The sequence below is a fragment of the Rhinolophus sinicus genome, linkage group LG07 (genome assembly GCF_036562045.2).
Source record: "Rhinolophus sinicus isolate RSC01 linkage group LG07, ASM3656204v1, whole genome shotgun sequence".
Taxonomy (NCBI): Eukaryota; Metazoa; Chordata; class Mammalia; order Chiroptera; family Rhinolophidae; genus Rhinolophus; species Rhinolophus sinicus.
Genome location: NC_133757.1, coordinates 41,859,858 through 41,887,699, shown reverse-complemented (window position 1 = coordinate 41,887,699; position 27,842 = coordinate 41,859,858). Strand labels below are relative to the sequence as shown.

General features: G+C 32.6%; 1 protein-coding gene across 3 annotated transcripts in view; it reads left to right on the top strand.

Annotated features, from left to right (window-relative positions):
* The window catches only part of RTKN2 (rhotekin 2), a 62,930-nt gene extending 35,475 nt beyond the window's left edge, over positions 1–27,455 (top strand). For 2 of the 3 annotated variants that reach the window (XM_019731899.2, XM_019731898.2), the window contains 5 exons: positions 5,678–5,784; positions 6,700–6,831; positions 17,532–17,697; positions 21,736–21,843; positions 23,161–24,929. In XM_019731899.2, coding sequence (XP_019587458.2) covers positions 5,678–5,784; positions 6,700–6,831; positions 17,532–17,697; positions 21,736–21,843; positions 23,161–23,699 — 1,052 coding nt within the window. In that variant the 3' untranslated portion in view covers positions 23,700–24,929. Of the gene's footprint in view, positions 1–5,677; positions 5,785–6,699; positions 6,832–17,531; positions 17,698–21,735; positions 21,844–23,160 lie in introns of all 3 variants that reach the window. The other variant, XM_019731897.2, reaches the window with a different exon arrangement.
* Positions 27,456–27,842: the final 387 nt, after the last annotated feature.

Below are 27,842 nucleotides of genomic sequence, written 5' to 3'. Positions count from 1 at the left end.
CTTTATTTCAGTTATTATATTTCTCAGCTCTACAAGTTTTATTTTACTTTTTCAAATCTGCTATTCCACTTTGTATTCCCTGCATATATTGTTAATATTATCTTTTAGGTTTTTATTAAAAGAGTAAGCATAGCTGTTTTATAATGTATGACTAGTAATTCAGATATATAGTCTTTCTAGGTTGGTTTCTGTTGTTGTTTTCTACTCGTTCTCTCATGATGTTTCAATTTCCTGCATATCTGGTTATCTTTATGTACTTGTCATTGTGATTGAAAGTTGTTCAAGTATAGGAATAAGTTGATGTTTAGTGTTTCTGTTTGCTTCTGGCTGGCACATGGGGGGACTGTCAGTCTAGGACCACTTTATCCAAAGGCCATGTCTGAGTTTCTCTGGATCCCTCCTCCTCACTTCCAGGCAATGGGAATTCTGGATAGCAAGGCGGGTTTGCTTCTGGCTCACCACTACCCTATTGGTGATTCCTTTGGGATATCAACTTAGTATGAGGTAAATCTCCCATTAAACTGCTTACATTGTCAGGCCCTGTGATTTCGTTCTGTTTCCCTCAGCTTGCAGAATCATTAAATCATAAATTCAGATTTGCTGGCAGCAGCGAATGCTGTCAAGACAAACACAGCAACTGTACTCACTGGTTCTCATTTATCCAATTTGTACTGATAATTTCTTGTAGTCTTGTTACCTCTTTGTTGCTCTGGAAAAAAAATTTTTTAATATTGTTGATTCAGCATTTTCAGTAGGAGGATTGGTCTGAATAGTCTAGCCTTTCATCATCCCACACTTGAAGTATGGCAGTAGTAGTAGCATTATCAATTTTATCAGAAAATTTGGCAAATGAACGTTGTCATCCCATTTGTGACAGTTCTCTAGAATTATATATATTACTACCATATGTTCAGTGCCTCTTATGTGTCAGATGCTATTCTATAAAATATTATTCAGCCTTCAAAAAGAAGGAAATTCTACGATATGCGACAACATGAATGAACCTTGAGGACATTATGCTAACTGAAATAGCCAGTCACAGAAGGACAAATACTGCATGATTCCACCTACATGAGGTCTCTAAAATAGTAAAACCCATAGAAGCAGAGAGTAGAATGGTAGTTACCAGGGGCTGGAGGGAGGGGGACATGGAGAGTTACTAATGAACAGGTATAAAGTTTCAGTTAGGCAAGATGAATAAGCTCTAGAGATCCGCTGACAACATAGTGCCTTTTGTTAACTAGACTGTATTGTACACTTAAAAATCTGTGAAGAGGGTAAATCTCCTGTTACCTGTTCTTACCACAATAAAATAGAAATAAATAAATAAGCAAACAAGCACTTTTAACACAGTTTTTATTCTTAGTCACTGTGAGATATAGTTATAAGGAAACATTACAGTGAAGTGGTTAATAGTGGGGCCACAGCCTTGGATTCACATTCTAGATCTACCACTGGCCAGCTCTGTGACCTTTGCAAGTTCCTCATTATCATTTACAGTCTACAGATGAGTAAAATACAGTTCAGAGAATATAATATACTAGGCCATGCAGCTAGCAAGTGGTTGAGCTAGACTTTAAATAATCCAGGACAGGCTGTGCTCTTTCTGCTCTGTTTTCTGGTCAGGCATGGTTACTGTTAAAGCAACTAAAAGACTCAAAATACTACCCATGTGTGAAAAATGGACTTGATAATAAAAGGCCCCATTCTTTCAACCGAATCATCCGAAAAGTTGGGGGAAGGAATAAAATTCACAAAGGGAGCATCAATTTTAGCAGTGATTTCTCAGTTGTCTTCAGTGTTCTTTAAGATATTACTACATTCTCCTTGAATAAAATGCTCCTGGGCAAATAAGCATGAAAACTGTGTGGTTATAGCTCATTCTTATAGAAACACTGTGCAGATTAGCATATTAAAGACTGAATAGACCTATACTTAAAGCAATAACACCCCAAAATTGTTGACTTTAGAATTTGTAAATTCCACTGGAAAATAATCTAAGAAATACTAACCTATATGCCTAACTTTTTTTATGTAATAAGTATATTCCTAGAAGTGTGTGTAAATTAAAAACTTGTAATTAAATCTTAAAATGAAAAGTTTTATATAGAAAAAGACACCTGATTTTTTCATTAATTTAAGTCTACGTTATTATAATGGAGTTTTCCTAAATAAAGTTATGTTGATGTTTACCATAAAATCAAGAGGAAATACAAGGATTTTGAAATTTATAACTCAACTTTATTATTCTTCCTAGAAAAGCCAAAATGATATGGTTTATATTTGTCATCAAGAAATTTTTATACTTTTTACAAAACAATGAAACCACATTGTGAAGATTGACTCACACGGAACTGAGATGTTATCTGGAGTCTTTCTCTTGCCTGTGTATTGTTTTTGTTGTTGCGGCCGTTTTTAAACTCCATTTTGTTCCTCATTTGAAACTACAGATGAATTAGATAATATCTTTAAGTAATGAAAAGTCGAACTGCTCTTTCACTTCCTGTTTCATTTCATCTTGTCCTTATACCTCCCTTGGTTAGAAAAGAAGAATTGAGTATTTTGATTAAATGTGTTGACACAAGGACTGAGAGGCAGCATTGAAAAATGGAAAGGGTATGGTTTGGGGAGTAAGACTACTCTGGATATGAAATTATGAGAAGTATCTATTATATGCCAGACACAATGATAGATGTCATATACACATTATCTTATTTGATTTTCACAGCCCTCCTACTTAAGATAGGTAGTATTTTTTAAATGAGAAATTTATACTGAGATAAGTTAAGTGACTAGTCTAGATGCCATATTTCTTGTCAGAAGTAGAGAGGAGATCGACTACATTTTAATCCACAGTGCTCCTAACCTGTAAAGAAACCTAGATTAGAAGTAACAGGCGATTGCCTGGTATGTGGCAAGGAAGTCTACATCCAATAGTCCTTTTCAACGACTGCAATCAGGAAGGAATTATTTTTTCTTGGTGGGCCATGAAACCTGAGCTTGTTTTATCAGAGAAGCACATTGTTACATGTGATATTTAGGTGCCGGTACATTACTGATTGAACAAACGTTAGGAACTGGTCTGCAAAACTAATCATTTATGATTCTGTTTTTAGGAAGTGAATCCTAATTTAAAAACAACTAGCTTACAGATATTTAGGACATGTTATTAATAAATCTGAGATTGCTTATAAAGAAATTTGTTTTCAAACTTTAATCACAAATCCCAAAGTTGATTTCAGATGTGTTACTCAGATGCATGCTTTTACAGAACTTTTATTTCCTTTCCAGCCTATTTTAGGAAAGAAGATTATTTATTTGTATGTTTATTTATTTCTGTCTGTCTGTCTGTATGTCTGCATTTGGGAATCATTGCCTGTGTAGTGTATATGTGTTTATTTCTCTCAGGCAAGCCCTTTATTTCTAAAAGATAGCATCTTTAACATGATAATAACAAAAAAAGATTGAATAGTCCCCAACAATTTGTTGTGTGCTATTCTATAATAGAATGTTGAGCAGGTAACTTAATGAAAACCTGTTTTGTTTTACTTTGTACTCTTCATTTTAGGCTGGTCTTTTTCATTTAACTGGTATAGTAAACCGTGGCTACATTGCATCTATATATTAAATAATTTTACTTTTACTAGAAATGTTTTATTTTCCAGAGTACTAAGACTTTTGGTCAATAATAGTAACAGCCAATTACTAGCCATTTGATAGACACTACTAACAGAAGTACAGTGAAAACTTTAAAATTCATTTTTGTGTGGTCCAGGTGAACAAAGGGCCATATGCTAGATTTTTATTTGCACCCCTGATTCACAGAATAGATTATGTTCCATATACTGTGTTTCCCTGAAAATAAGACCTAGCCGGACAATCAGCTCTAATGCGTCTTTTGGAGAAAAAATTAAGACCTGGTCTTATTTTACTATTCTACTATAACACCGGGTCTTATATAATATAATGTAACATAATATATAATATAATATAATACCCAGTCTTATTTTACTATAAGACTGGGTCTAACATAATACAGTATAGTATAGTACAGTACAGTACAGTACAACACAATACAATATAATATAATACTGGGTCTTATATTAATTTTTGCTCCAAAAGACGCATTAGAGCTGATTGTCTGGCTAGGTCTTATTTTCGGGGAAACACTGTATATTCATTGCTATGGGAGTATCACCATTAGGGAATTGCTTTCCCTAAGTCCCCTTAGTAGACAGAGCTACATATATGCACATATATTTTGTCATGTTAATCTCTATATGTTGAAAACCATGAGTTTGTACTAGTACCTCCAGTTCTAATCCCACACCACAGAGAGTTCACTCTATATATTTGTAATTCCTTTCTGTGACAGTGAGAAACCTGTCTCCTGTTATCTTTAATGCTTTTTCTTCTTTGCTCGGTCTCCCTGAACACAACCATTCTCCCATCGCCCCCACAAGGATGCTTCCTTCTCCTTGCTGGGGCTCTGACTCTTCATTCTGGGTGGGCCCTTGTCCCATGTAGACATTCCTCCTTCTGCTCAGGCTTTACCTCCCCAGGCCTGGCTGCCCTGACCTAACCCCATGTGGACACCCTTCTCAGCCTGCCTGTGCTCTGACACTCCATACCCAGCTGCCTCTCTGCTTAGATGTCCTTCTTATAAGGCTCTGACATACTGTTCTGGGTCATTGAATGTGTGGATGGCTTCCTCACTGCTTTCAGACTCTCACTCCCATGGCTGGGCTATGCCACAAATGTGCATACTCCTTACTCTGCTTGGTCCCTGACTCCCTGTTCCAGGCCATCCCTTGAGCACAGCTCCCCCCTGGGCTCCAGGCTGTGCCTCCTGTGATCTGTCCTCAGCCCCTCTGAGGCCTAGCAGGTCTACTCACTCTCGTCCTCCAGCTCCCAGCTGTGACATACCCCAGCTCCACCCCAAACCTCTGGCACAGATGCCCATCTTGGTGGGCTCCACCTAATGGCTTATAACTGAATTATTCAGTAAGGGGAGGGGAAGAGGAAAAGCCAAAAAGTTTTAAAATTATTATCTTAAAGTTGTGTTCTGAAATGTTTTATTCAGAGGATCCCTTTACTAACTATTATAATGAAAGAGCAAAAGTAGGATTCAACATATAAAAATCACTTTATTGGGTGGGGGGTAGGGGGTGGGAGATGAGGGTAAGGGGGATCGAATATATGGTGATGGAAGGAGAACTGACTCTGGGTGATGAACACACAATGGGATTTATAGATAATGTAATACAGAATTGTACACCTGAAATCTATGTAATTTTACTAACAATTGTCACCCCAATAAATTTAATAAAATAAAATTTAAAAAAATCACTTTATTAGAATGTTTTTAATAATAAATGAGTTCACTTTATGTGCTCTGAACTACTTCTATTGATTAATTACTTTAAGATCAAACAAGGTCAAGAGACTGAAAGTTCCATGTCTTGTTCCAGGTGATGGCATGCTATAAACTGTCCGTTTAATATCTCTGATTTGATTTTAAATATGGTACTAGTATTTGAGAAGGATGAACCTTTACATATGTTCTTATATAAAGCAAAAAAAAAAAAAAAAAAAACTGTAAAAAGAAAAAACCAAAATGTATAATGACCTTAAATAAACATATATAACTTGATTTTTTTCTCTTTTGTTTAAATAGAGGAGTCTTCATTTTGGCTTCCCTTATATGGCAACATGTGCTGCCGATTAGTCGCCCAGCCAGCTTGTATGGCTGAAGATGCATTTGCAGGATTTCTGAATCAGCAGGTTAGAGGACTTTAAATATCCTATAATAATTGCAGCTCCAATTTAGATCTTAATCCTTCTGATGTTGAGAAGTATTTTGTAAAATCTTCTTTTAAATAACGGTTTTCTCAGTGTTAGATGTAGACTGGGGGATGATGAGAAGGTGGGAAGGGGAGGGGTCCCATGCAGTTTAGAAGGCTAAGGAACTACCTCTCCAGGTTCCTCTGCCTCATTAATACCAGTAACAAGATAATCAGCAACAGAGGACTCCTTGTGGAAACTGATGACGACCACTCACCACCTTTCACATAAAGGCCTTTCTGGCAGACAGGTTTTGGCACAGTGTAGGCCTCTGGGCTTCCAAAGCTGTCTCTGTGCCACCTACTCCTGATTTATTTATAGCCATAGTCATTTATATTCAGTAAATAATTAATTATGGGCTCCAATGAATCAATAGCTTTTTCTAAAAGAATCCGTTAAGAGGAAAGAAAATTTGCATTCTTCCGGGTAGTCAACATTTTCCGATGGTCTAAGGACAGTAAGGGAAAATTGTGTTTTGAATGAGTTATTTTTATAATTTTTCTGAGTCCTTAAATAAATTGCCGTGGAATTCTAAGCACTCGTTTTTTTAATAGCTTCTGGAAAACTGCGTTGATTTATGATTTTATGTGTATAATAGTTATGTGGTAATCATTACCTCCATTTTGCTTATTTAATCCTTTTGAAAATTCTAAACCTTTCTTCTCTAAATTAACTTACTCTTTGATTTTGGGCTATTGACTTATTACACAGTAAATTAATGGGTAACGCTATCACATTTAAAAATTTCAAACAGCTAATTTAACTTTGATAATTTAACTATTTTATTGAGTTTTGAGTTATGATGGTAAATAATGATTTAAGGTTGATAGTTTCTTGATTTTTTTTTTCCCCCAGCAAATGGTAGAAGGTCTGATTAGTTGGAGAAGGTTATATTGTGTTCTGAGAGGGGGTAAACTCTACTGTTTTTATACTCCAGAAGAAATTGAAGCTAAAGTGGAACCAGCTTTGGTAGTGTCCATTAACAAGGTAAATAAAATGATATTTTGAAAATAAAGATATAACATTTTATGAAGTTTGTTCCTTTTTATACAGTTTACATTGTTGCTATCTTAAAAAGAAAAGGGAAGTACTGCTAAAAATAGGTTAGTTCATAAGATAAGTAATCTTATTTTTCTTTCCATTATAGAGCTTATCTGGTAAAGGAAATACTATATATTTCCTTAAAAAAACAGTGATTGGAAAGCTATACCAGTAAATAGTTTTGAAAGCAGAGGATGTAACTCCATAATAGGATATTTAAATTTTTCATGAAGTTGTGTAATTAAGAGTATATAAACATAAATTGTTAGCTCAGGTTACAGTGATACTCTTTCTAGTTAGTATTCATATGAACCCATAAAAAGACATTCTTGAGTATACTTTCTGATTTCTTATGGGGTTGATGGGCGGTTGTCCAACCTTCTGTCAGAACAGGAAAGCCTGACACTCCATTTAGAATACTTGAGTACTTACACTACATTTAAAAAGTAGTGCTACACCACCTAGAGAATCTATCAAATACACACACACACACACACACACACACACACACACACGTTTCATACAAAGGGGATTATTAAAATTTAGTTACAAATTTTTCACCTGCAATCTGTAGGAAAACTTGTCACAATACACGTAAACCAGACTTTCTTTTATCCCAGGATCTTAAATTTGTCTTCATCTATCATCCAAGTCTAGTGTTTATTAGAGGGTTTTTCCCCCCCTTTTTACAGCATTCCTACTCAAGAATACTTTAATGGCATTTCTAAAGCAGAATATTGTGTTTTCTGCTTATGGACTGCACTTAATTGTTTCTAGTGTTTTAATTTGCTTGCCTTTGGTGTGGTTGAATTGAAGTACATTACAAAATATGAGCCATCACATCTGTTAACTCTGCATGTTCTACTTGTGTGTAAATTTTCTTTTGAAGAAAAATGTAATGTGGCATGCCCTGAAAAACATGTAGATACTGGTCTGCTAACCTATAAGGACTTGAGTTAATTTCTGTAATCTTTTCCAGTTTGGTCTGTTGCTATCCTGCTTTTAGAAATTACACTGCTTTTTCCTTAAAGGGAATCCTTCTTCAGTGAGACCTTAGATTATATAAATAAATTCACTTAATTTATCTGTTTTGTGTATTAGAAAGATTAGTGTTATTCTTAAATAATAAACCTCAATATTATTATGCAACATAGTGAATTTATTTTGGTCTAGAAAATTAGGTTTATGAAAGTACAATTTTACTGGAAAATTGATGTAATTTTTATATTTTTTTATATTTTCATTTTGTTAATTTATCATTCACTTTTCTCCACCTTAGTCTTTTGCAAATTTCAAATGTACAGGAAAGTTGAAAGAATAGAATAATGAACACCTGTGTACCCTTCACTTATATTCTTTAACTCTTGCTAACATTTTGCCACATTTGCCTTCTTTCTAGTTTAAAGTTTTTTTTCTAAACCATTTGAATGTAACAAAAAAACATAACATTTCTTCCCTAGAATATTTCAGCATGTTTCTCCTAAAAACAAGGACATTTCTTTCATAACCATAATATTATTAGCACAGTCAAGAAATTTATTGTTGATAAAATAATATTATCTGACATACAGGGCAAATTGCCCCAATTGTCCCCAAAATGTTCTTTCCAATTTTTATTTATTGTTTAATTCAAGACCCAGTCAAGGATCACAAATTGCATCTGGTCACCATGTCTTTTGTTTGTTTCCTTTTCATCTAAATTTTGCCCTTCACTTGAGGGGGGAGGGTCTTTCATTACATTGACATTTTTTGAAAAGTCCAGACCAGTCCTCAAATCTGTATTTGACTAATTAGTTTACTAGATTCAGGTTAAATATTTTTGGCAAGAGTTCTACATAGATGATTTTGTCTAACCTGTTTTTTACTGAGTGGCTATGTAGTAAAAATGGAATCCTACCAATTTTTTTCTTACATGTTGTACAATGGAATATGGATAATCATAAACCAAATAAAATGTAATCTAAATAAATGGTATATTTAAAGCCATTTATTTTATTTGAAAACAGTCTTCAAGGTATTCATTTTACTTTATCTCAGCCCTTTAAGGTAGTCAGAACAGGTAAGTCTGCCCTGTTTTACGGGTATATTATTTCTGTTTTACAAGTGACGAAATAGACTCAGATGAGCTAGAACTTGCCTAGCTAGTAAGGAAAATTATATGGCTCACTCTTTTCTTAATGGGTAGATAATAATTCATAGACTGCTTTTTTCTATTTCCTCATAAACATACTGCTAGACTAGATTTGGAAGGCAAATTAGACTTTCCTATCTCCATACCTGTTCTGATTCAGTTTTGGAAGTCAAAAGTAGCTCTGAAATGAGGTTCTGAGCCTGAAGTCACTACCTATGGCTTAGGCATGTGTTGAATCTTTGCCATTTAAATTTCAGAGGGCAGTTATAAGGAAACTACTGTTATTATAGGCAGTGCATCTGTATTTTCTTGTCTGATGACAAGAGTCTAATTCCTGAAAAGTGGTTAACAGTGTTTACATGGCTGGACTGAATTGACCTTTTTTCAAGTGACTCATTTTTCCTTGTGGTAATAAAAGGCTGATGACCTGGCAATTAATAAGATTCTGTAGTCAATCAACGCCATTATTAAGATGACTGAAATCAACATACTTAGAAATCCCAACGGTGGTTCCACAATTGACCATTACAAATTCACAGAAAAATGATAAACCTACTAATTTGTATAAACTCAGTCTTAGACTTGGGAATAACATGGGTTGTATTTGACCCTAAACACTGATGACAAATATCTCTTCCATTGTTCACGACTTTTGTCTAAAGTACAAAAAAGAATTTAAGATTAAACTATGAGGTAAGAATTAAGGTTGGAAAGATTAATATAAGTTAGTTGTTAATCTCAAATATTAAACTGATGGGAAAGTCCTCCATTGTCTAGCTTTACAGTATTGTCATCTTAATTTCTCTTGATTCCTCTCCTTTCTCTGTAGAACCTTTTCCCTTTGTATTTCGTACTTCTACCTCAGGTTTCCTTTGAACTCTTCTATTCACCTGAAAACTTCACTCTTGTAACAGTAATTGCCATTGGTCTCCTTATTTAAATATGTCAAATATCATCTCAGTCAAGAAATCTATTTGTTAACTTCTGAGAAGACATTTGTTATATAATTATGTCTCCTATTAATTAAAGTAATTTTTACTTATTTTTTTAAACATATGAAATTATTCAAATTGACAGAAAAGTTGAAAAAATACTATAGCAATCACTTGTAAACCATCTAGATTCAACAGTTAACATTTTGTCATATTTGCTTTATCTTTTTCTCCTTTTTTTGTAATATGGGGCTGAACACTTTATATTTTATTTAATTTTTAATCAGCTTCATGGTGGCACAGTTTATGTAAAATAAAATTCACCAGTTTTAAGTGTACATTCTGATAATTTTGACAAATATACACTTATGTAATTACTACAATCATTGGATTACAGTATTATTTTATTTTTAATCTTTTTGTAAGAACATTTAAGTTCTACTCTCTTAGCAAATTTCAGTTATACAATACAGTGTTGTCAACGATAGTCACCATGTTTTACATTCAATCCTTGGACCTTATTCATCTTATAGCTAAAAGCTTATAAAGCCTCTACTTATCCATGTTTTTGGCTAACCTCTTTGGAAAAAAAAAATCTATATCTATAAACACACACACACACACACACACACACACATTTACAATACTATTATCACAGCCAGTCAAATTAACAATAATTTTCTTATATCATCTAATATCCAGTTTATATTGAATCCCATTATCCCCAAAATGTTCTTTTAGCTTTTGCTTTCAATCTAGGAATATTTAAGTATTGGGAATCCTTTGTTCTTCTAAACTGTAAATTAGGTCTAGAGGCTTGATTAGATTATTTTAAAACATTTTTTATAAGAATATTTCATAGATGATGACAAATAGTTTATAGAGCCTCCTGTTGAGAGGCACATGTTGTCAGGTTATCTCACTATTGGCAATACCTAGTGTAAAGACTCGGTTAAGGTGGTGACCATTAGCTCTCTCTAGAATATGTAAGCTCTTTACAATTAGCAAGTAGTCTAAGAGGTAAATGGTTTGTGATTGCCCTTGCCTGAATGTGTTATTACCTTGGAGATTGCTATGTTTTTCTCCATGCTGTCTTTCCTTGTAGATATATTATCTGGCATTCTTTTGTATTCGTTTTGAGGACCTTTTCTCATCAACTAGGAATGAACTATTACAGTTCCTCCTGAAAAGGCAGGAGAAATGCTTATTCTTTTAATTGCCAATTGGTATTGAATATTGGTATTGTATTGATATTTGCAATATGTATTAGAGTGATATTACCACTCCAAGAAGTAGCAAACGACTGTCATGTCTCACCACCCCACAAATATTACAATAAACTTACAGATTTTTATCTATTGAATGTTTTAAATTGCTTGGTTTTAAAATATGAGATACATGTTTTACTTGTTTTGCTTACTTTGGAAATTTTTAAGGGACATAGTTATTAATGTATTCTTCAATAAACAGGAGCTTTGATAAATGCCGAGTTGGTGTTTTCTGATATGTAGAGCAAGTAAGGACCGAATAAAACTTTTAAGAATAGTATTTTGTTTTAGTTTTTAGTACACTTCCAATGGTGGGTGTCTAAGATATTTTTATACTTAATAATGTTAAATAAATACAAACCAGAATTCCTTTATTTTGGTTGTCTTCTCTCATGATTTAGAAAATAATAATTTTGCTTAATGCTACTTTAAAAATTATGTGACAACATAAATTTTGCTGTTGCTAAGGTATATAAATAATTGTTCTGTTATTTTGATCACAGAATCTGTTCTCTAACTATAATTCTTGTCCTTCTAAATGGCACTTCCTGTAAGGCTTAGTCAGTTCATTAATTTTCATAGGGAGCCATCTGTGGAAATAGTCACATTAAGGGAAGAAAAGCCTAAAAGCTATTCCCTTCTTCTTTTCAATCCCAATTTGAAAGGATGATTTACTTCAAAGTGATTGCTTCAACTTCAAAAAACTTCCTTGTGAATGTTGTTGAGTAAGACATTCTCAATAATGGGTACTTAACTGGAGCCACTGAATCTCCTATACATGGTAGAAAGCATTTTATTAGCCAAAGTTTTATCCACTTCCAATGGGGAGTGGAAAGGAAAAGAAGTGTGGTTCTTTGAGATCAGTGTTCTTTTCTTGATTTAAATATTATGCATCACTTCATTTTAATGAATATTAAAATCTGTACTAAACAAGTCATAACACTAGTTGGGGTGGTAGACCTTTGTTAAATTGTCTTGAAATTGCTTTTAACCATTATGTTTATCATGGACTCTAGCAGGCAAAATTATTATGAAGCACAGGGGATTTTCTTCTGATTATGTTAGTCCTAATGTCTTAACCCTGCCAACTATTCATATTATCCTTTATTAAATACAGCAAAAATAATTTTTTAAACAGCCGATTCCATTAGCAGTTTATATCTTGTTTCATTGCCATAAATTGAAAATAATTATATCACACTAGTACTAATTATACGTAGTGCTTGGTTTAATTTATGGTTATACTTTACATTCCTTGTCATATATTATGAAACTATGTATCCTTTGTTATTAGAATATATACAAGGTCTAAATCTTGTTTTTAGCCAGCAACTTTAGCCAGCAATTTTGTCTCCATTCCTGATTAACTTTAGACCAAACAGCTCTCAAAGAACTCATTTATCTTTAGAACAAGTTTCTGAGGAAGGTATGAGTGAAATACTATCTCAGCATTATAGATGAGAAAGCAGACACTTAGGTTTTTGTACTGCATTTTTTTTAATTGGTTTTTTTTTTAATTTCAAGATAATCTATAAAGAGAATAATATAACTGAATCATCTGTACCCTCACACATTACCCCTACCATAGAATTATTTTGAAGGAAATCCTAGAGACCATATCATTTTACTTGTAAATATTACACTTGTCATACTTAAGAAAATGTACAGCTATATATGTAGTCAATATATCATCAAAAATCCAGACGGTTCAAATTTTCCAGTGTTGTAATTTTTTAAATAGTTTTTTGAGTCAGGATCCAAATAAGAGCCATACATTTTAGTCAATTAGGTCTCTTAAATCTCTTAATCTGTTGGCTTAATTCTTTCTCTCTCTCTCTCTCTCTCACACACACACACACACACACACACACACACACACACAATTCGTTGTTGAAGAAATTGAAGAAAGTGGGTCGTTTATCCTACAGTCTGGGTTTTGCTGATTGCATCTTAGAGTTGGTTTTTTTCCTCTAGTGTATTTCCCCAAAAATAAGACCTAGCTGGACCGTCAGCTCTAATGTGTCTTTTGGAGCAAAAATCAATATAAGACTCGGTCTTATTTTAATATAAGACCAGGTCTTATATAAGACCATGTATAGTAGAGTAGAGTAGAGTAGAGTAGAGTAGAGTAGAGTAGAGTAGAGTAGAGTAGAGTAGAGTATAGTATAATAAATATAATACCGGGTCTTATATTAATTATTGCTCCAAAAGACGCATTAGAACTGATGGTCTGGCTAGGTCTTACTTTCAGGGAAACACCGTATTTTGGGTTCAGATTTAGTTTGGTTGATTGGTTGGTTGGTTGGTTAGTTAGTAAATATGTTTTAGGAAATATTGTTTGCTTTTATCAGGAGTCATATATGCCTGGGTACTAGATTTATCAAGGTGATTACTTTGTAAGTTATAGAAATGTATAATCACTATGTTATACATCTGAAACTAATATTGTTTGTCAACTATAATTGAAAAACTTTAAAAGAATTTTAAATAATAATATGGGCCTTCCACTCATATTAACACCCACTGATGAACATTGCTTAGCTCCATTATTTCATTAGGAATTGCAAACTGGTGATATTTTAAATTTCTTTCTTCATTTATTAGTGGAGATAGCTCTACTTCACCTATTTAGTTGAGGTACAATTCTTACAGGAAAGACAATCTAACGGCTTGATTTTTTGCATTTATATACTAGTTACCAAAACAATGAAGGTGGTTCCTAGCATCCTTCAAAAACGACTAATAAGTTTTTAAATATCATTATGAATTTATGGATTTAAAAACATTTCATACATCAGTCCATTACCATTGTTATTCTATTGATGTTCAGATTGTCCTATCTTGGCTACTGGAAACTTCTCCAAGTTGGTCCATTTGATACAACCTTAGTAATCTTTCATTTCTGGATCACCCTATATTCTAGGATCCTCCTATATATTTCCTGAACCAGGCTGGTAATCAGCCATCTAAAGAGCATCTAAGGTGCTTTTTAATAGCAAAGAGTATTTAGAGACCATAATCTGGGTACATAGCAAATTTTTTTAAAGTCATGTAGTCAAAAGTAAGGTTAGGACAGTTCTGAACTAGTAATTTTCCATTATCACAGAAATGGAGAGGTTGAAGTACAGTTTTAATTCAAAATTATGAATAACCTGAAAGAAACTTTCCTTTGACTTTAGAGTTACATTTTGTTACAAAATTGGTTTCTCAGATTATATTTTTGGCCTCCTCTGGGTAGCCACCATCTCATGCAGTGGAAAATTGTAGTTCAATATGTGCTGATTGATAAAAGTTGAGCCAACAAGGATTAAAATTTCACAGTGAATAATCTCAAATCTATCCACAAATCAATAAAAATTGACTATAAAACCTCCAAAATCAACTAAAAGGTTTGGGATTATCAAAAGCAAAACTGGAAACTCTGACTTTGGATAGAACACTTAGAACGTAAATTTTCTCATCTATAAATTAAGGACTTGGATTAGAGATTTTCTCTAGGATCTGTAAAACTTTTTATCATTATCCGAGTTGATCTTTTCCTTTCTTATACTTTTATTCATTAAATATTTTCAGTCACTTAATGGGTGGTATTAATTAATATTGCCAGGCAATGTGTTTGGTGGTAGAAATAATGTGGACAAAAATACCCAAGTTTTTTCCCTTCATACCCTGCTAAGAGGAGATACTTCCATCATCTATTCATTGTGTAATGATAACATAATGATAACAGTCCTAAAATTCACCTTGTGTTTTCTAATCCATTTCTTATATGAGAAGTGAAGTCCTGAGCACTGTTACTGGTACTTTCCCATACTGAGAAATAGCTTGCATGAACTTTCTAACATTAATTAAACTTTGTCTAATCACTTTTTCTTTGACATGAAGCTTTTTGGTTTAAAAAATTTCTCATTAGTTAAATTATTTGGGGTGATAAAATATAGAAGTTAATTTAAATAATCTATTCTGTGTTTCATTTGCACCTTTAAAAACTTCGTTAAAAATATTTTTGGTTATCAGAGTTAATGGAGTAAACAGTATTTATATATTATAGCATTATATTATCTTAGAAGGATATAAATGACTCAATTCATCAGCTTTTCTACATAGTGATTTTCATTTGAAATGATATGGTTGTATTAAAAATGTTCATATCTATTTAGAAAAATCACACTTTTCTTATTTAAAAGTTGAATCTATTTTAATTCTATATAGACAAGGTAGTCATAAATTTGTATTAAAATGGATTTAGGTCAAGGGAAGAACAATTTCAGCAACAAAAAATACTTCATATTTTATTATTTGGGTGTCTTTTTAATGATAATAACAATAGACGGTCGTCCCCCCCCCCCCCGGCCTCTCACTGAGTCAGCCTTCAGTTAGTCGGATAGAAAAGTATATCAAAGATTCTTCCTAGAGCTAAATCATTCTTTGATAGTGATAGTAAGCTTTAAACTTACAGAGATTGATTACATGCGTTTTCAGGCTTCAAGGATGCCGTTTCGGACAACATTTTTAAATATCTATAAATAATTACTTAAAAGAGTTAATTCACAAAGTTTATTACCATTGCATACAAGTATAAAAAGACCCTGTTATATGATAAAATTACAGTGCTGGCCATAAATCCATTATAATCCCCTGAACTCACTTTCCTACTTTTTTTAAATGACAGTGGTTACCAATCATTACATTTTGTGATGCTCCAGAGTTTCCAAGTTATGTTGCTGCTTTATACAACATACATTTTTTTCTCATGTGATTTTTGAATAAAAATTCCTTCCTTCAAAAAATAACTTCTCATATAGTACATTTGGTGTTCACCTGTCCATCTGTACCCATTTTTCAGGGAATGAATGGATTTTCTTCCTAACTCTGCTACTTCTATAATGTCCACATAGACACACTATATGAGTATGTTGGTTTTGTTGTGTGACTGTACATACAGTGTCTCTTTGCTCTAAACTCAACAATGTGAAGAATTTCTTCCCGTTCTCAATCAACTCTTGTAACTGCCAGCCAGATATCCTGCACACATTATAGTAGGTTTAATCATATTCCTCTAGAGCTGCTCTACCCAACACAGTAGCCATTAGCCATCAGTAGCTGTTAGGTTCTTAAACTGTCGCTGGTCTGAATTGAGATGTGCTGTAAGTATAAGATAGATTGGATTTTGGACACTTAGTATGAAAAAAGAATGCAAAATGTCTCAAAATCTTTGTCCATTCTATGTTAGTATTTTGGATATGTTGGGTTACATAAAATACATTATTTTCAAATAATGTGATAATCATTACATAATTATTTTAACCATTTTCATTTTACCTTTAATGTGGTTATTAGAACATCTTAAATTACATATGTGGCTCACATTATACTTTTTAATGGACAGCACTGCTCTAGAATTGTGTAATATCAATCATGATCCAGGCATCCAACTCCCTGTCTTTGCATAATATAGTTCTGTTCCAGACTTTCCCCCCAAGATTCCTTGGAAACTACATGTAGTTGCCAGCTTGTCTTTTGGTGTGGCGGTGCTTGTATGTGACTTGGGAATAGACGTTTGTCTTCTATATGCAGACACAATAAGTATCACCACAGCGACATACTTAGTACCACTCAGAACGAAGGTCTGGACTATCAGCATAAATGAAAACATGGCCTTTATTCTAGAGTCTTGCACTTGGCATTTGAAAAAATAGTTTTTACCATTATGAGGGTTATATTACTTTATGGATCTTTGGCCAGAGTTTTGTAAATGAACATTATGTTTGAAATAAATGTTAATGAGGAAACCCTAACAGTTTTGCTGCAGTCAACACTCAGTTATGGTTTTACTACTTTAACTGATAACACTGTATTATCCATGAATGTTAGAATAAGAAATACACTTTACTGATTCTTCTATTTTATTACTGTTGGAAATATAGTTAACATAATTCACATTGCAGTTATGGCATGCTGTACTTGTTTTATTGCAAATTTTAAGATGTATATAAAAAAGACAGCAAACTTAAACTGAGAGATCAAAACAGAGGTTATGTTTTAATCTCATGTAATTTAACGTAAGTGCTATATGTAGCATACTTTGAAACATTACTTTTCTAATGTAAAGTATTTTTAATATAAAGCATTTTGTTAAAAACCTAGATTTCAGTTTGAATATTGAAAGTTCTCAAAATTACATATTTTAAATTTCAGATGATCAGCAATAAGATTATAATTGCATCTGGTGTAAATATGGTAGCTAAGCAATAAAACATTTGATCATTACAGAAGTATTCTCTTGTAAAACACCAATTTTGTCTTCCTATTTAGGAAACCAGAATTCGGGCAATGGATAAGAATGCCAAGACTAGAATCCATAATTTCTCTGTCATCAACCCTGTTGCTGGACAGGCTATAACTCATATTTTTGCAGCTGACAATAGAGAAGATCTTCAGAAGTGGATGGAAGCCTTCTGGCAGCATTTCTTTGATCTTAGTAAGTTGATGTTTGGATTTTCTAGTAGTATATTCATTTAGCATGAAAAGATGCACACAGCAATCTAAATATTAAAATTATAATCTTATGGTTTGTATCAAAATTTTTATGCTCTTGAATAAAATGGTAGCATATACCCATGCAATGATGCTTCTTTCCCTCAACCTTTCCCTAGTGCCTGACTGACTAAAGCATAGCTTACCTTTGAATTCCTAGTATCCCTACCTCTTATTTTTGAGTTCCTCTGGTCCTTAAAACAACTAGACCCCGTTTTTTCAAAATATGAGGTTTTAGCTGCTTAAGGCAATGTGTTTGATCAAAGGGATAAAATGATATTTGAGAAATAAAAAGCTTCTCTAGGCTAGTGATGATCCTAAAATATTGAAATGTTCAGAAGGAGGCTCATTGTTCTATAACCTTCTGTTAACTCCAGATTCATTATAATGTCATCGTGGACATCATCCAAGGAGATTTTTTTTTTAAACCCCGTACATATGGTTTTTGAGTTTCAATAATAGAGTCCAAGGGCATGGATTATAAAAACAATGTGATAGTAATGTAATAGATTTCCAGTATGTAAAATATTTGAGGCTCTAATATTCTCAATTTAAAGAAGAATTTTATCAAAAGGAAAATACTGAAATTGTATATTGAAAATGTTGACTAGTAATAATGGCTAGTTCTAACCAAATTAAGCCTACTGTCAGATTTAACCAGTATTTTATGTCTTTAGAATGCTTATCTTTAGAATTACAAGTACAGCCATTTCCAAACAATAGTTACTTGTGCAACTCCTGGAAATAATCCTAGAGAAGCTGTTTTTTGAGAACTCTATGAAAGAGTTAATATCTGCAGTACTCAGATTAAGTTTTATAAACCTACTCTGATCCATGGCCAGGTCAAGTATTACAGTGATTGGTGGCAGAGGGGGCAGAAAGGGGACTAAATTTATTGATTACCTTCCACGTACCATATGGCTTCTTTCATTACTCATAACAACCTAGTGATGTAGAAATTATTTTCCTCTGCTCTAAAATGAGAAAACTGAGTCCTGAAAAGGTTTCTGGTTTGCTGCAGGGAACCAGAAGACTCCCTCCTTGGCTTTCTTGGGATCCTTAAGACTTGTTTTCCTTAAATACTATCCCTAAGCACTCACTAGGTGTTTAAATATTTGTTGCATACTTATCAGCAATGCACTGCATTTCTTTCTTTTAAAATTTCAGTTGATCTTAGGTGTTACTAAAAAGACAACAACTTCCTTTTGTTTGCTGATCACTGCTAAAATTTTAACTGCTTTCCTGAATGCTCTGATTTAGAGAGTCTGTCTTACAAAAGACTATATTATTTTTAGAAATGATTTTTATAATTTTTATAAACCAGGAAGGAGGGGTAAAAGGAGGTGAAAATGCCAGGATATTATAGTCTGGATATAAACTACTATCAGATGATCTCATATTTTCATTCTGCAGATTACGTAAAATAATTTATCGTGCTAAAAAGGGGAGTTGTAGGGATAAGAATCTCATGGCATTTTTGTACTGTCAAAGTAATAAGAAAGCGATGACAACGGGGTTCTTAGGTCTGGCTATTTCTTTGGTACTAAATGCTTTAGGGATAAAATCTGCCAATCTAATTTTCAAAGTATAAATTTTATTACATTCGCACTTTAAAATTCATTGTGTATGGAGATACAAAGCAAAGATGGAAGTGTTTATACTGTCCTAAAGATTGACTTGCACTTTAAAATTTTTACCTTCCTAGTGATAAGCGTAGCTAGCTAGCCTCTTGTGGTCTTAGGTGAAATATGATATGTAGAACAAAGTAAAGGATAGATATCCAGCACACAATAAAAAGTAATTTAATGTTTAGAGCAAATTTCAATTATTTGACGCTGCTTAAGAGTAGAAAATCAGGAGGGTGAGATAATTAGAAATCATGAGAAAACATTAATGAAATTAGGTCTGTTCAGCCTGTAGAAGAATAGCCTGAGGAGCGGAAGTTAGGAGGCAAGGGGGATGTAATAGTTAATTTTTAATACTTGAGAGCTAACCAACATGTAAAAGGGGAATGGCACTTGTTCTGGATGATGATCAAAAAGGGTAGAGCCTAGGAATAGTGGGTGAAAAATAAATTTTTTTCAAATATTTAATAATATAAATATTGAGTTACATAAGCAGCTTAGCATAACAGATTGTTTTGACTGGCAATATTGTAACAATAAATACTGTGGGAAACATATTCAATATACAGATTTTATGTAAATAAAACATTTATTTAATATTTCATACTGGGTCTTTATGTTAGCATATGTTAGCACATATAACGAGGCATACTCATTTATTCACTGGTTAAAATGTTTCAATTGTGAAGTCTTGACCAGTGAACATACCACATTTTTGTACCTCTGACTTCAGTAACACATGGGATAATGTGGCTTTATATTCCAATTTTCAGCATGATTAGTATTCTGCTACCAGTTTAACCATCAAAAGCTTTCATCTATCAATATAGAGAAAATACTGCACTTTATAATTTGTCTAAGATTTGACAGAGAAATGTTTGCTAGTTTAAAGTGTTTCATTATTTTTCCATTAGATGTGGCCTTTTTCTCTGCCCCTAAGAAGGAAAAGCTGGCTTTTATATATTTATCTAAAAAAAGGAAGTGTAGGGGAGGAATAAGTTATCAGATCTCAGATCCTATTAGATTTACATTCTGCAGAGCAACCTTTGAAGCCTCAAACTCAAGATTTTATTCCCTTTATGAGTTGCTCTGTGGGTTATTTTGAAATTTTTATGATATTCTGCATTTAGCATTATAATAAAACATACAAAAAGATTTCTTATGTTGCTTAACTATTTAAGGTGATGGATTTAAAATTTATGCATACATTACTGTGACAGTATATTAGACTTAAAACAACAGAAATGAACAGATAATTTGAATAAACATGAAATGTCTTTAATTTTTAAGCCATGGAAAAATAATTAAGGTGGATATTGAGTATAGATATTGAGACTATAATAAAAGGAAAACAAATACAGATCATAAATCAGTCTAAAAGGCACATGTGTATTTACAATTACTTTTCTACTGATGTAAGAATGGTGACCCTCAATAACTTAAACTTTTATAATATGAATATATACACATACAGTTTCTCACACAGTTGTTATCCAGCATGCAGGAGCACAATAAATATGGAAAAGTTAAATTTTTTTATACCCACTCTGAAGAAGTAAATCTGAGAGTTTTATTTTAAGATGAAAATAGTAAAATAAAATTAAAGGAAAAATTAATGCTGGCCACACTTTTAAAGTTTAACTTAATAATCGAAACAACTTATTCTAGAGTATTTTTTTATTCTGAATGCCTAATGGCTTTATTTAAAGTGTATTTCCTAAAATAAATTAGATTCAATTAGAATTTTGAGTGTTCTGTCTTTATAATAATAGGCTTTTATATAGCTTTTACTTAAATGAAATTACAGCGTTTTTCTAGAGTTGTATGATTTTTAAAAGCATAATAATTATCTTGAAAAGGTAATTGTTAAATAACCAATTTCTTTTTCTTAATTAGAATTTTCAAAGTTAAAATCATTTTTGAGAACCATTACTCTTTATTTTTTTTTCTACTGTGTCCTAGGTAACTATATTTGAATTGATTTTTACTTTTCAACTATCTTAAATACTGGACATTTTTATTTAATATTTAAAAGAAGACAACTTGTATAAATTTTTGCCATGAATAGAAATTTTATTTATTGACCATTTAGTAAAATAGTATAACATTTAATAGCCTAGAGATCTTAGCTTAATATCTGTGCAGAGAACTTCATTTTTAAAATAGATTATTTTTATGCCTAGACTTGGACTTTGAAATTATGGATAGTACTAGATTGTGTGGCTTCCTTAAGGTAATGTTTTATAAATTCATTGTTATTTTTCAAAGTGAAAAATGTGTTGATATCTATTGAAAATGAAATATACATCTTCACATTTATGTTTTAAACTAGCCTGCCTTTTTCTGTCTTTCTTTAGGCCAATGGAAGCATTGTTGTGAAGAACTTATGAAAATTGAGATTATGTCACCACGGAAACCACCTTTGTTCTTGACAAAAGAGGCGACTTCAGTCTACCATGATATGAGTAAGTGGGGTTTGTCTTTTCTAAGCTGCAGGGTAACAAAAACAACATTGTCCATACTCAAGCAGCTTATTCTATTGACATTAAAATGCTAAAATTTTCAGGGCACAGTCAAAATGAATGAAAAAAGACTATGATTATAGACTAAGGAACTCATGTTTAATAGATGATTTAATACAAAATTAATGAATACACATTTTTCGTTAGTTTGAATGCTTAAGATCAAACAAAAATGTTAAAGCTTCAAAATGAATACAGGTGCACTGAAAATAAATATTAGCTGAGTAGCTGATGAAAATTCTGAAAATGTAAACTTGCAGATTCTAAAATGTAATCATGTTTGGTAATTTTTTTTCTGTATTTTATTAAATTTGTTTTAAAGTAGTATTGATAAATGAATATTAATAAATTGAAGCTTTCATCTCAGGTCAAAAAAATTGGTTAAGTTTAATACTTTGGAAAAATTAAAATTTCTAAACTCATTAATGTTCCTTTTTCTCACACATTGAAGGATATTTATTTATCTTTGTAAGATGCCTCAGTGAACAGTGTGAACAAGCACAAGTCAACATTAAAATCTAGTCTATTTTGCCACCAGTGTCCCTGCACTGACATATAATTTAAAATGTTAGATTAAAAATGATGCCTTTAGGTTTATACATTTGAAAATACCAGTGATTCACTTAATAGACATTTATTTCTGTTCTCTAACTTTTGCCAAGGAAAATTTCTCCCAGCATTCTTATCACCAAAATGGTATCAGGGATTCACTGAATTTCTCTGGGGTTTTGGTTTTGTATTTTTACTCTATTAACAGAGACTTTGCTGGTCTACAGGAAAGAATAATTCAGTTGCATTCATCCTAGTTTATATAGCAGACATTTATAAAAATGGAATCCACGCTTACCTAAAAGTCAGAATGGATTTTAAATTCAAGGGAAGTTATTTAATAAATACCGAATCTATAGAATTAAAAAGAAAAAAATCTGATGTAACTCCACTCCTTTGAAAGCTGGATTTTACTTATTTATTTAGGAATGCATATATTTATGTACGTATGCCTGTGTGTGTGTGTGTGTGTGTGTGTGTGTGTGTGTGTGTGCAGTGCACAATACATGATCTTATTTTTTGGTTTTATTAGTATGGTTATTTTTATAAGTAAACACTTGAAAAAAACCCCACTTGTTTATTGCTTTTCCTAGTCTATTTTTGATGACTATTACAGATAGCGTATTGGTTTGGAAAATAATAACTTACTCTGATAAAATACATACTGTTTTGAATTTTTTCCCCATGTATTTTTTCTTTAAATTATTACAGGCATTGATTCACCTGTAAAACTTGAAAGTTTAACTGATATAATACAAAAAAAAATTGAAGCGACGAATGGACAGTTCCTTATTGGTCAGCATGAAGAAGCCTCACCTCCTCCTTGGGCAGCACTCTTTGAGGGTAATCATCCAGTGGTCATCCAGAAAAAGGTATTATCTTCTGCAAGCGAGCAGTTACATGATGGGAAAGGGAAGAAGAGAAGAGCTCCCCTTCCTCCTTCTGATAAAGCCCCATTCAGCTTAAAAACACAGAGCAATACAGATCAATTGGTTAAAGACAACTGGGAAAAAGCAGGAAGTGTATCTCAAACTTCGTCATTAAATACCAAATTATCAACCCTAATGCATCATTTACAGAAACCAACGGCTGCTCCTCGAAAACTTCTTCCTGCCAGGAAAAATAGTTTAACTGATGGTGAACACATAGACACTAAAACCAATTTTGAAGCCAAGCCAGTGCCAGCACCAAGGCAGAAATCCATCAAAGATATTTTGGACCCTAGATCATGGTTACAGGCACAAGAATAGAAAACCCTTAATGTATAAAACATTTAACATAATCTGTAACTGTGAATCTTGATTCAGAAGCGCTATAGATGTGGTAATATGAAATTATGTACACAAATAAGATAGTTATTTGCATAAATAATTAATAAGCTATTAGGTATAAAAATGTTTTATAGTGAAGAAGTGAATTTCTCTTTTACTTTTGATTTTCAGAATGTAAGTGATTTTCCTAGCAGAGTGTAAGAGGCAGTTTCTAGACAATATCTTAATTGTTGGAAGGGTTAATTTATTCCTAAATTAGTACCAGGCAGTGAACAAGCACTACGCAGAAGAAAGCATTAAAATTTCTTTGGGGAGAGACTGTCTAGTAATTTAAAATGTGTTAAATATGAGCCATATTCTCATTGTGAGAATTTTAATTCTAATGGAATGTTTCAAAAGTTTTATTTAAACCACAAATTATAAAATCCACCCAAGAAAATTTCTTCTTAGCATTCTGGAATTCTCATCTAATGGTTCACTGGCTCTCATCTATTGTTTGACTCATTAACTCACTGACCTTTTAAATTCCTGGGGTAAAGTTTGGATTATTAAATTCTTAATTTTTAAAGGGAATTTGTAATGTGCTATTCAAAGTTGTTTCCTTGATGAGCCCTGAAATCCTGTAGATATTAACTCTCAAAAGTAAAGCATAACATTTATTAAAGAAAAGGTAGATAAAATGTTCTTCACTTCCATTTTTCTACGCATAGTGCTAATTTCCATTGTGACATTGGAATTTGGGGAAATGAGTAGCTGATTAACACCTTAAAATTCATTTAATACTTATTTAAAAAGCAGGTGGCCAATTCAAAAATATCAAAAGTGGGCCATGATAATAAATTTCAAAATTAATCCTTTTTAAAATTTTTAATTAGATTTCCTTTTTCTGGTAAGGGTTGATGTCTGCTATTGATATTATTCATTATAAGTCATATTCTTACAATAATGACATCGGAATCATTTCCATAGGAGGTAATTTCCATAGCAACTAATCATAGTGACCCAAACAGAATTATAAAATCAAGGCAGGAATAAATAGCAAGAGATTGAATACCTTAAAGGAACAAATCCATTTGTTATAATAATGCTTCATGTAAACAAGAGCTGAACAGTTTTTAAAATCTAATCAGAACTTCCCAATAAAACAGTTTCCATAATGTGTCAGCAACTGCACTAAAAATCTCAAATCACAGTGAACCCTAAATGTCATTGCAAAAAATAAAAAATTACTGCCCTGCGTATAATTTCTAGAGATCCTTTCAAAGCCCGTAAGAATTCTCTTTGGATCAGAACTAGACAATAACAAAATAAAATGGACACTTGACAAAAAAATAACATTAATTTAAATGGAGCCTTTCTTTAATTTCACATAGCAGAGTCTTTTTTCATTTACATAGAATGATGTAACTGCCAGTTACTTTTGTGTTTGCCCAGGACTCCAGTAAGAATTGGGGCTCGAGGGAGCAATGATACGAAAGGTCTCTTGTGAGTGGCAACATCAGGATAGACACAGTGTTTGTTGAGAAAGAAACCTATATGATTGCCTGATAGAATTTAGAGACAACACATATATGAAAAGCTAAAAAGGTAGGGTTAATTTTTTTCTAACTAGAAGCCTCTTGTAAATCTCTGTTGTAATTGCCAGTTCAGTAAATGAGGTATTAAAAAGCGAAAGGGTATTGTTGTTTGAATTTTTATTTTTTTAAACCTCACTGCTGTTTTTGACAGCATTTGTGACTGTCATTGCCACTAAATTATTGAGCTAGAAGATGCTGTAGGCAAAATTGTTTCCGAAAGTGGCATCTAAGCATTCTTATTTTTTTTCAGTTGAAGCCTTCCTTATAACAAACCAACGTTAAAATTTCCAAATTATATTCTTGTCATTTCTTATGCATATTATATCAAGAAGAATTTAAGTTGTACAGGAAAGACAATTTATTCATAGAGAAATTACCTAGCAGTTGTGCCCTCAGTGAGGTACTTTGAAACAAGGCTGAAGCTCTTCTTTCTAGAACCATTTAGGTGAAGCCTGGCCAAGGACCACCTTCCCCATCAAAATTATTCAGGCTCTCTCTAGGGGCCAATCTTACTGTGTGTTACAAAGCTTTTGAAATTGGGCTGAAGATTTCAACGGCACTTTCTTTGACATTGTGCTTGTTAAATGTTAGCTCAGTTTCCCCAAAAGGTATACAAAGTTGAGGCTTCTTCCTCCTTCCTTTTCTCCCTCCCTCCCTCCCTCCCTCCCTCCTTCCCTCCCTTCCTTCCACAGTTAAAAATAAAATAAAATAAAATACTGAGTTAAACAGTTTGTTAAGGAGTTCATCAAAAGAAGTATTTGTTTTCTCATTTTCTAAACTGGAAGTTTATGACAGAAAAATATGCCATGTAATAAAAGACATTTCAGCTTTTTATGAGCTGGCTTTTCACATTCTTTGTTTGTCTTCTTAATTTGTTTCTTGATATATGAAGACTATAAACTTGAAACAAAGAATTAGCTGTCAGATCTTTATAATATTATAATTGGAGAAACATAATAGAAAGAATAGATATTTTATGATATTATAATACTGATGATCAGAAGATAATATTTTAGAAAATTTCATTTACGTTTCAAGCTCTGGGATATAAATAACTTACAACAGTATTAAGATAGTATTATTTTTGATTGCTGCAAAGTGGTGAGCTTTTTATTTAAACATCTTACAAAAACAAAGGAGGCATTTTGCTATTAAATGCATACATCCTAAAGTAAACAGTCTTTCAAAATATCAGGCATGCCAACTCTTGGTGAGTTTTATTAAATCCTTCTTAACTGTTTGCAGTGCCCCCTGACTTCTTTTAGATGGATATGCATATATGTGGAAAACTGAATCCATCTATTATAAATGCTGTATCTTTTCCCTTTAGGATCCTACTGAATGTTATTTTACCTGATACTTTTTGATTCAGAGACAATTCATGTATGGTAGGTTAAGCAGTGAAACAGTTCTTTAGGTTTATGTTAAATACTTCATCCACCTACAGTGAAGTTAATTAATTCAGTCCAAAATGAAATAAGGCAGTTTGGTGCAATTTATGTTAAATACCATTTGAGTGTAATCACCTGTGTTACATGGATGAGGCGCAGCCTTACCCGATAGAGACAGAGTGCTATACCATGAACAAGAAGAGAAGTGCTTTGGCAGGAAAAATATCTGTTCCTGTGGGTCAGAATTTATCAAAACTCATTGTTTTTCTAAAGAGTGAATTATTGAACAGTAATTAAACTTTAACTGATGACCATTTGTTTTCGTATAGCTGTCTTCAGTGTTCTATTTGTCTTAACCTATAGTGTAGATAGAGTTGACTTTTGGCATTTACACTTCAAAGATATCACTATTTTTAAATGTTTACATGTTTATATATGATTGCTTCATTGGTAATAATAATTATGTGAAAATGCTTCATTCTGGATCATGCATATTCTTAGCTACTAGAAAAGATGTTACCTTTGACTTTTTGAAAGACAAGATTTCATTTGAAAATATGAGTATAGTAAGGTGTGTTCGTTTCTAAGACATGCTTGTATAATTGGCATTGTTTGTATTTTTATTAATTCAATGTGGGTCAAACTTCTGGATTAAAAACTATTATATCACGGATTACGTATTCATTAAAGTATTAAAGATTGGTAAGGAAGCTAAGGTCATGTGATTAAAAATGTCTGTACATTAAAAGAACTGATTCATGAAAACATTTTCTAGCTTTTTTTCTTAGGTTCCCTCTCTGGGCTAGATTATAGAAGTAAACAGTGCTGCGAAGTCAGTTTAATCAGAGAAAGAGATATCCAATAGCTGATGCTAATTATTTTAAGAATAATATTCGATAGCCTTGGTATAACTAACATTTATTAAAATGTTTGTATATAATCCTTCTTGCAGTATACTCTTTTAAAAATCTTGATTGACGTAACCTTAATTTTAGGTTAGTGATGCAGAATTTCCCCCGAATTTAAGTCACTCGGATAAAAAAAAAAATTAGGGACTGAGGATACTCAGTCGCTGTCAGCCATAAGATTTCTTATTTTAATGCACCTCCCTCAGTACTTAATTTATTCCCATGGAACACCTCAGGGGAGAGGGG